General features: G+C 34.6%; 2 protein-coding genes across 2 annotated transcripts; both read left to right on the top strand.

Moving 5' to 3' along the window:
* Positions 1-304: 304 nt before the first annotated feature.
* Positions 305-6,069, top strand: LOC106756542 (beta-galactosidase 8). Its single transcript, XM_014639012.2, has 19 exons — positions 305-469; positions 577-672; positions 974-1,086; positions 1,163-1,229; positions 1,310-1,402; positions 1,524-1,667; positions 1,834-1,922; positions 2,060-2,165; positions 2,273-2,360; positions 2,505-2,623; positions 3,053-3,214; positions 3,368-3,570; positions 3,658-3,746; positions 4,240-4,337; positions 4,457-4,570; positions 4,672-4,773; positions 4,978-5,189; positions 5,280-5,616; positions 5,729-6,069. The coding sequence occupies exons 1-19, from the start codon at positions 305-307 to the stop codon at positions 5,834-5,836; spliced, it is 2,505 nt and encodes an 834-aa protein (XP_014494498.1). The 3' UTR covers positions 5,837-6,069.
* A 942-nt stretch (positions 6,070-7,011) lies between these two features.
* On the top strand, positions 7,012-8,652 carry LOC106755701 (fasciclin-like arabinogalactan protein 12). The gene has a single exon (XM_014637905.2). The coding sequence runs from the start codon at positions 7,576-7,578 to the stop codon at positions 8,449-8,451; it is 876 nt and encodes a 291-aa protein (XP_014493391.1). The 5' UTR covers positions 7,012-7,575; the 3' UTR covers positions 8,452-8,652.
* The last annotated feature ends 1,845 nt before the right edge of the window (positions 8,653-10,497 follow it).

The raw sequence follows: 10,497 nt of genomic DNA, 5'->3' as shown, positions 1-10,497 counted from the left end.
TTAAGTATTCAGACTTTTTATCAAATAAGGAAAGATAAAATAAAAGAAATGATAAATTTGTAAAAAAAAGTAATGACATAATAGGAAATGAATACATAAACAGAAAAAAAAAAAAAAAAAAAAGGATTATTGTGCAATGCATGCACTCTTGCTAGTAACAGTGCAGTTTTAGCACTTGGCTCTGTTCAAGTGTCTTAACTACAGCATCTTCGGTGCCTATAAATACAGGAAATGAAAACGAAGAGCGACTCATTCCTCAGTTGCTTTTGTTTGTTTGCTTTGCACTCACAATCCCATAAAGGCAATGAAAGTGACACAGATTCTGTTGGTTCTGATTTGGTTCTTCTGCATTTATGTCTCTACTTCGTTTTCCGCAAATGTCACTTACGACCATAGAGCATTGGTCATTGATGGCAAGCGCCGAGTCTTGGTCTCTGGTTCTATCCATTACCCTCGTAGCACTCCAGAGGTTCTCTTCATTACCCTCTTTCTGTGTCTCTGTAATGTTCCATCTACACTATTTTTTCCTTGGTTTTTGAAGTTGGAGTCAAAAGGGGTGCTGTTTCTTTGTTGCAGATGTGGCCAGACCTCATTCAAAAGTCCAAAGATGGAGGACTTGATGTTATTGAGACTTATGTTTTCTGGAACTTACACGAACCGGTTCAAGGCCAGGTCCTCTTCTTTCTAGTTCTGTTAACGTTATTATTACTACTACTATTACCATTACCATTCTTGTATAGAGTTTCTATTGTTCACGGCTACCTGCATTGCATTGCATTGTGTTCATTTTTCAAACTTGTTCAGTAATCAAAACCGAAAATAAGTATATGCAGCTTAGGAAAGTAAATGATCACTTCTTCACATATTTTTCTGAGTTAATATGAACAATGAGACAGAGGGTATTTCTTAATATCAATCAGAAGCTTAAATTTATGAATAAATGAATGATGGAATGTGTGCTTTGGCTTGGCAGTATAATTTTGAAGGTAGGGCAGATTTGGTTAAATTTGTGAAGACAGTAGCAGCAGCAGGCCTATACGTGCATCTCCGGATTGGTCCATACGCATGTGCTGAATGGAACTATGGGTAAAATATGATCTTTATACGTATTTTTTCACAAAGAAGTTTATATCTGATCGTGGCCTTTAACTTTTTTGAGCAGCGGTTTCCCTCTTTGGCTACATTTTATACCAGGAATTCAATTCCGAACTGATAACAAACCATTTGAGGTTATTATTCCTTTCCTTTCTTCTTGTCTCATATTGCTAAATCTTCTTCCTGCTATCATGTGAAATTGAATTGTTCTCAGGAAGAAATGAAGCGGTTCACCGCTAAAATTGTAGATATGATGAAGCAAGAGAACCTCTATATGTCACAGGGAGGACCTATTATTTTGTCTCAGGTTTTTCTTAAATTTTACTGAATACATTTTTCTTATCCACATGTCGTAGCGTGATATACAGAGATTTCTGAATTTCTAATAGCCTACTGCCAACTTTTAAATGTGAAAATGCTATGAACAGATTGAAAATGAGTATGGGAACATTGATGCGGATTATGGTCCAGCTGCTAAATCCTATATCAAATGGGCAGCATCAATGGCAACATCTCTTGATACAGGGGTTCCTTGGGTAATGTGCCAACAGCTAGATGCTCCTGACCCAATTGTAAGTTTTCTTCTTTTAGCCATCAACAATTATGCTGAACAGTTTATGAATTAGCTGTCTTCTAGTGTTATTTAGTTCCTGAATTGAGCAATCTTACTATGTTGCTGTCAACAATTATCCTAAACCATTATTAATTTCACATTTTTGTCATATCAACCACTCTCAGATTAACACATGCAATGCATTTTACTGTGACCAATTCCAACCGAATTCTAAGGCAAAACCAAAAATATGGACGGAGGGTTATACTGGATGGTTAGTGTCCTTTTCTGTAAAAATCTTTAGTCATTTGAAAGTAATACTCAAAATATGATCTGACTGATAGTATCTCCATTCACATTCAACTCTAATTTTGTTTTTCTTCTAACCTATCGAAATCTACAAAACTGTAGGTTTCTTGCATTTGGTGATGCTTTACCTCACAGACCTGTGGAAGATCTTGCATTTGCTGTGGCACGCTTTTTCCAACGAGGGGGAACTTTCAACAATTACTATATGGTAATGTAATGTTACATGATGTAATTAAGGCTTTTTTAACTTTAAGCTATTCTAGATAATAAGAAAATGAGGTGATGCCACAACTTTTTGGGTTGCTTCCGAAACAGTACCATGGAGGGACAAACTTTGGCCGGGCTTCTGGTGGGCCTTTTGTTGCTAGTAGTTATGATTATGATGCTCCAATTGATGAGTATGGTATGGAGTCTTTCAACCTTTATATTCAACCTTTATATTCAACCTTTATATCTCATTAATTGTCACATTCTCATTTTATATGTAATGGCAAAGCTCAAAATGTGATGTATATTCTTTTAAAAATATCTGAACTGCATGATGCAGGAACTATTAGACAGCCTAAGTGGGGCCACCTTAAAGACTTGCATAAGGCCATTAAACTTTGTGAAGAAGCACTGATAGCTACTGATCCAACAATTACATCTCTTGGACCAAATATAGAGGTAATAAATGGTCCTTTAAAATTTAGGCCACAATTTCCGGATTATCTTAATGGCCTACATGTCTCAAATTTTATCAAAATTCCACAAAAGTTTTGATGTCTACCAGATTTTGTCAATTTGTCATTGTCTCCTATTTCCTCCCTCCTTCCCAATTTTGTGTCGCCTTTTATTGATTGTGGAAAAATGCTTCAGTCTGGTCAGTGATGGTTCTAGTCTTTCTCTTCTGGGTGAATACTTGTTTTACTAGTTTTATCAAGATTCAGCCTCTTCTCTTTAAATAATGTACCATTTAATCAAGCATCCCTTAGCATAAATGTTGGTTAAAGGATCATGAATCTCAAACTAAGGTTTAGAGTCAATTATCCCAATGGCGTAGACACTTCAGTCACCGTACAATTAAATCTCTTAACATTTACTATTCAAACACAGGCTGCAGTTTACAAGACAGGATCTGCCTGTGCTGCCTTCCTTGCCAACAACGATGTCACATCTGATGCAAATGTGACCTTCAATGGAAATTCATATGACCTGCCCGCGTGGTCTGTCAGCATCTTACCAGACTGCAGGAATGTAGTGCTTAATACTGCAAAGGTTTGGCTCATCAGCTTTGAGATTTAAATAGATAGTTCAATTGAATGAAGCTACTTTCAGGATGCATGTGGTGAATCTATCTACAGTTTAGATCTTTTCTTTCTTTCCTATTACAAGAAGTGTCATAACCTATAGTTGTTTATGATGTGATAGATTAGTTCTGTATCTACAATTTCAAGCTTCAAAACTGAACCTTTAAAAGAAGAGATTGGTTCTTCGGATGATTCTTGCTCAGGATGGAGTTGGATTAGTGAACCTGTTGGCATTTCAAAGGCTGATTCATTCTCAAAAATTGGGCTAGTGGAGCAAGTAAACACAACTGGTGATAGAAGTGATTACTTGTGGTACTCATTAAGGTAAGTATACCTTCTAGTTGGTAAAGCTTTCTTCTGATTTACAATTCTCTGCCCCATAGTGATACTTTTCATGGTTTTTTTCTGCAGCATCGATCTTGATGTTGGTACTCAAGCTGTCCTTCACATTGAATCTCTTGGTCATGCTCTTCATGCTTTCATAAATGGGAAGCTTGCAGGTATGTAAAATTTAAAGCAATGACATGATGATATGTGTGCTTGTGTGTTAAGTATTTTGGATGCCTCTATACATTCTTGTTTAAATTCCTTGGCAGTATTGTAGGGCCTGGCAAAGAAGCATTTCTCTCTCCCTACCCCTCCCTTCTTAAACTCAATGCTACTTTATTAGAAAATGCTGCAAAATGAGATCACACTATGTCTAGGTTGGAAAACACTGTGTAGCATGTTGTCATGTGTTCTTCATCTTATATCACCCATGTCATCCAACACTTCATTCTCTTCTTTTTCTTTAACTGTAGAACTTATGATACAAAATTGATATGAGACACATTGTCCCCAAATATTAGTAGCCCTTTAAAAATAAATCCATGGTCGATTAAGATCAATTGTTCATAGCCTGTTTCTTCCTAAAATGTTCAGTTCTTTATACGGAATAACTCATCCTTCATCAATAACAATACTTATCTCTGACATTATCGAGAACTTTTTCAGGCAGTGGAACGGGAAACAAAGTCAAAGTAGACATCCCCGTCACACTAGTGGCTGGGAAGAACACAATTGATTTACTGAGTTTAACTGTTGGGCTCCAGGTTTGACTTTTCTTCTTGTAATATACATTGGCGTCTTAATTCATCCCCAAAACATTTCACTTTATAACAAAACCAGTTCTCATCACCACATCGACTAATGCAATCCTTATGTGCATCAGAACTACGGAGCATTTTTTGACACAGCGGGTGCAGGAATCACTGGCCCTGTTATACTGAAAAGTTTGACCGATGGTAGCTCTCTTGATCTGTCCTCCCAGAATTGGACATATCAGGTTAGTCTCAGGCTCTCAAGCGTAACCAAAGCCAGCTTTTAGTTCTCATTTTCAGGTTCTGATGAAGGTAAAATACACTGTTTATAATTTTGTGAATTCAGATAGGTCTTAAAGGTGAAGATTTGGGGCCATCTAGTGGCAGTTCTGGCCAGTGGAATTCACAATCTACTTTACCTACAAACCAACCATTGATTTGGTACAAGGTAATCTTGATCAGAATATGGAATCCATTGAAACTAATTATCCTCTTATCGTTATAACTGCATAAGTAGACAAAGTCACTTTTACTAAACTGTGTATATCTGATATCTTAGCAATCATACACTTCATATAAAATTAAGGGAATGCTACTTTATGGAAAATTATTTTTGCTGTTAACTAATTAATGGAAATACACGTTGTATCAGACAAACTTTGCTTCCCCCTCTGGTAGTGATCCAGTTGCAATTAACATGACGGGGATGGGAAAAGGTGAGGCTTGGGTGAATGGACAGAGCATTGGAAGGTACTGGCCTACGTATGCTTCTCCAAGTGATGGTTGTACTGATACCTGCAATTATAGAGGGGCCTATCGAGCATCCAAATGTCTCAAGAACTGTGGAAAGCCATCACAAACATTGTAAGTGCTACATATTCTGCATGAGAGAAGATGAAACGTGAAAGTAACTTGAAATCATGCTAGATACTTATTTAGTAGCTAATCCTGCAGATACCATGTACCACGATCATGGTTACAACCTAAAAGCAACACACTTGTTTTGTTTGAGGAAATTGGAGGCAACCCTGAGCAAATCACTTTTGCTACAAAACAGATTGCAAGTGTGTGTTCTCATGTATCTGAATCTCACCCTCCTCATGTAGACTTGTGGAATTCAGATGCAGAATCAGGAAGAACAGTAGGGCCTGTACTGTTACTGGAATGCCCTTATCCTAATCAGGTGATCTCCTCCATTAAATTTGCAAGTTTTGGAACACCTCATGGGACTTGTGGAAACTTTAAACATGGAAACTGCAGTAGCAATAAGGCTCTATCCGTTGTGCAGAAGGTGATATCCTTGCTTTTTCTTTAAATAAGAAGTTCCTACATGTCTTTTGTGTAGCTAATTTTATTTATTTTTCATTCGGATAATACTTACTCTAAAGGGCATCTTTTAACAGGGCTGCATTGGATCATTCAGTTGCAGAATTGAACCATCAATTAATACATTCGGAGATCCATGTAAAGGAGTAGCAAAGAGTTTAGCTGTTGAAGCTTCTTGTGCATAGACATGCTGCTTCAAGCCCACTTATTAATCTGTATTTGGCTTAATAACACTCCGCACACACTCTCTGGTCTCTAGACTCATGGTTAGAAATGATTCTTCATTATTTAAATGTTAAATGGCTTTCTGGTAGTAAACTAAGGAAAAAATGTGAAACAAAACAGTGTATTCAAATTATTATTTGTTGTTTTGGAGAGCTCCAAAGTGGACATGCATGCTAATAGAAACAATCATGATGAAGAGAAATGAGAAAATGTAGATTCCTAATAGGTAAGACCTTCAAACATAGATTGAATTATAAGTTTTGCATACTAACACAAATAAAATGTTTCATGTCTTCAATGATCAATCTCCACTTTCGAAGCTGGACATCAACCAAATAAGAGAACAATGGGCAACATTTCTCCTCCAACTTATAGAATAGTTTAGGTTATTTTCTCGTTTAATTAATTAGACCTCTTTACCAAAAATTTAGTTGCAAGTTACATTATATTGAATTTTTCTTTTGTATTTTAGGTTTTGGTTTAAGCCACAACCAAATGAATTTTGAAATAAAAAATGTAGAAAATTACATCAGACTCTCCTTGGTCCAACATAAATTTTGGACGCTTTTTTCCCTCTTTTAAACCATTTATTTACGTCTAGTGCATTAGTATCGAACTTAAATATGAAATTTTTACGTCAAGATATACATTATATCTAATAATATAAAAGCTCAAAAATATGCTATGTAAAAAGTGTTTTTCTGTGATAGTGTGTCGGGACTGAACAGTGCTTGAATACTAATCTACACTTCTTGCTTTACACATATAGTCATACACTAAGCCTTTAATGTTCCATAATTCTGAACCAAGTTAATTCCTTAATACCGCATACCCACTTAGCGGAATTTGGTTGCAGCTTGCATCACTCTTTGGAATAAATCCGTTCAGTGCTCGCTCAGCGGATTAGCTGTCTTGGATTTTTCTCTTGCACTCAAATATGTAAAACAGAAACCATAAATCTCAAGTATCTCTAAGTTTCAGCAATAATATGAGTTCTTTTTACATAAAGGTATTCAACTTTACATGAATTAAGTGTCTAAATCAAGTATACGAACATGTAATTTTTGACACTTATCTATGTTTCATGTGCGAGAGTTTATATGTAACATATAAGAAACATACAATATTGGATTCAAAAGATTATGTACTACAATTATGATTGAAAATGCATGATATACACCTAATATTATGCAAATTGTTCGACCTGCTCATGATGATCGAGAGACATGGAAAATAACTGACATTGATTTTTCTGTTTAATCAACCAGTCTTTTCGCCCCACCTTTACACCAAAAAAAAAAAAGAAAAAAAAAAACTTCTACTGTTTGATTACATGGTTTCAGCGAAAAAACAATACTAATCACAAAATCATTTGATTCCAATGGCAGATTGAAATGGCTATCAATCATTAAAGTGCATTGCTCCATGCTTAATAAATGGGTATATCATCACTGATGCAACACCTCAATATCCTTTGCAGCTTACAAAGGAGTGTATGATCAGAAATCACAATTTAAGGTTTTAAAAACAAAGCCTTTCACCTACCTATCATTGTCTACAACTTCCAAACTTTCCCTATAAAACCCATCCCCACCATATCAAGAATGCATCAACTACTCATTACAATTACAATTCCTATCATTAGCACTCCTTTACAGTATCATCTCTAATTTCTAAACCATCATTTAACAGAACCAAAATGATGGAAAAGCAATGTGTCTTTTCCTTCTCACTAGCACTGCTACTTTCATTTTTGTATTTCACCAACACTTTAGCGCAATTATCACCAGCTTCTGCCCCTCTTAAACCAGTTCAAGCTACCCCTACCCCACCAGCTGAGGCTCCTAAACAGCCATTGGTTCCCTCATTGCCACAGTCACCAAGTGATGTCACTCCCGACACTGCAGCTGTTGACATTGTTGGAATCCTGAGACAGGCCAAGTCATTCAACATCCTTATCCGTCTCATGAAAACCACCCAATTGATCAACCAACTCAATGCACAGCTCCTCACCACTAAGTCAGGTGGCATCACCATTCTTGCACCTGATGACAGTTCCTTCTCTCAACTCAAACCAGGCTTCCTCAATTCTCTTTCTGATGGCCAAAAGCTCGAGCTCTTACAGTTCCATGTTCTGTCAGACTATGTTTCTAGCTCTAACTTTGATACTCTAACCAACCCAGTGAGAACACTTGCAGGAGCTAAACCTGGAAAAGTAGAACTGAACGTGATAAGTTACGGAGGCAGTGTGAACATCTCAACGGGTGAGGTTAATACCACCATCACTGGCATTGTGTACACAGATAAGCATCTTGCTATTTATAAGGTAGGGAAGGTGCTTCTTCCTATGGACTTCTTTGTTGTTGCTAAAGCACCTGCAAAGGCTCCCTCCTTGGCTCCAGAATCTTCGGCAAAGGCGCCTAAAGCAGATAAGGAGAAGTCTCTGCCTTCAGATTCCTCACAATCGTCTGAGATTAATGGCACAAATGATACCTCTGACACTGTCAAAATCAATCATGGAAAGTGGTTGTCACTTGTCCTTGGAACAATTCTCCTTATGATTTTCTCATCATAAACTGAAATTGGTTTCATTGAATTTACCAACGTTCAAGCCAATATACATTTAATGTTCAAAGAATGAAATGGGTTGCGTGATTGCGAGAAAAGAGTGAATATTGTGAATCCAGAGCGAAATTCGAATGTTGTAGCGGTGAATTTACCAGAGTGCCTGTTGTTTTTCTCTATAAATTAATTTAAGTGTTGTGTTTTGACTTAAGGTTTTCTCGATATAGTTTACAAGCTTTCTAATAACCTCTATTTACGGTGGCAGCCATGTGAGCATGAGCACCACCGGTGCCGTCAATGCCACCATTACAGGCACCGTGTATACAGACAAGCTTGCTATTTGTAAGTCTGCACATATTTCTATATCCTAGGTAATGGTCTAATGATTACTTTAAAACTACTGCTTCAATCTCATCTCATGACAAATGCAAAAGTATTTGACCGCGAGTTGCATTATTCTATAATTTGGCATTATCCACTGATGGATTCAATGTGAATACCCTGCAATTTAAGATGCTGTGGCCCAAACTTTGAATTTTGTCTTATATATATAATAGGAATTAAATAACATTGATTTATAATTTTTTTTATAAAGTATATCATTATACTAATAATAGTAAGATATAAAATTAAATACAAAAAGAATATGAAAAAATTATTAAAATAATTTTACTTTTTTTCGTTGATGCTTGAGGTACTTATTATTCTTGTTCATTTTTGTCTCTCACTCGTTTTCTTTTTTTATGAAAGAAAGAAAATTAACACAAACTCATTAGTTTTACTCATATTTATTATTTATTGTGTCACATTCGGGAAAGAAATAACTCTTTAATATCTTTTATCTCATAAATATTTTATATAGTCGTTTTCTATGAATATAAAAAGAAAAAATATTTGTTATATGTTATTTCATAAATCTTTTTAATTGTTGCTTACTTATCATATATTTTCTTTCTAATAATTATGTATCTCAAAATTTAATTAGGTTTTGATAATTTATTTTTTAGTTTTAATTTTATTTTTAAAATAGATATATTGATGAAAAATAAAAAATAAATTTATTTTTCAAAATAGTAAATAAAAAATAATCTACAAGAATAAAAACAATACAAATTCATTTTTTTTTATATAAATTATGTGATTTTATTGAATTTGTTGAGTAAATTATTTTAAACCTTTAAAATTGTTAATTAAAATCTGCTACTAAACAAGACATAATAAATAAACAATACTCTGATAGTGGAATTTCAAACTTATTCGTTAGAGCATGTGTAGGTAGAATATAAGTTAACAAATAATTTTAATAATTAAGAAATTAACAAAATAATATTATATAAAATGACATAATATAAAATAATAATTTTTTTATGAACATGACTTACTTTATGACTAAGTTAGTCGCATGGGAACACGACATCAAGTTTCCTTCTTAACACGTACTACTACAGTGTATCGTTGTCGGTTATGGGAAACATTATCGCAAATTAAATAGTGAAAAATGGAATAAAACATTTTTGTATTAATGTATAACATGGAGATGTAAGGTTAGGTAAGAAAATGACATAAAGCAAAATAAATAAATTAAACTTAAATAAATAAAACAATAATGAATTCCGTGAGAATTATTTTAATGTTTATCTCTCACCATCTAGGAGAAAAAAAAATAAATGTAATTGATTTATTGATTTAATATGTGATTTCACAATCTCAATCCCTTTCACTTCTAAATCTTTGGAATCTCACCAAACTACTAGCCATAGATGGATGTAGCACTTTAATTTCCTGGGTAGGTGAGATGCTTATTCTCATAACTAACGTAACTACACTTTTGATATAGGAAAATGATATTTTCACATTATTTTTTACACCATTTTGACATTGCACATGTGTCAAAATGTGATTAGACGATTTCAAATTAAAAAAATTGAGGTAGGGGTATATTTGGAAGAGAAAAACCAAAGTTTGTTTTTTTAATTTGAAATCGTCCAATCACATTTTGATACGTGTACAGTGTCAAAATGGTGTCAAAAAATAGTGTTAAAATATTATTTTCCTT

Source organism: Vigna radiata, chromosome 2 (genome assembly GCF_000741045.1).
Source record: "Vigna radiata var. radiata cultivar VC1973A chromosome 2, Vradiata_ver6, whole genome shotgun sequence".
Classification (NCBI taxonomy): Eukaryota; Viridiplantae; Streptophyta; class Magnoliopsida; order Fabales; family Fabaceae; genus Vigna; species Vigna radiata.
Note: the sequence above shows the minus strand (reverse complement) of the source record. Positions and strands in the feature narration are given on the sequence as shown.

What these genes read in the sequence shown, in the direction of transcription:
- LOC106755701 (XM_014637905.2), top strand. Translation starts at nt 7,576, where the DNA reads ATGATGGAAAAGCAATGTGTCTTTTCCTTCTCACTAGCACTGCTACTT.
- LOC106756542 (XM_014639012.2), top strand. Translation starts at nt 305, where the DNA reads ATGAAAGTGACACAGATTCTGTTGGTTCTGATTTGGTTCTTCTGCATT. An exon ending in ACGGAGGGTTATACTGGATG is followed by an intron (nt 1,923 to 2,059) that starts GTTAGTGTCCTT and finishes ACAAAACTGTAG; the next exon opens with GTTTCTTGCATTTGGTGATG. An exon ending in CTTTCAACAATTACTATATG is followed by an intron (nt 2,166 to 2,272) that starts GTAATGTAATGT and finishes CTTCCGAAACAG; the next exon opens with TACCATGGAGGGACAAACTT.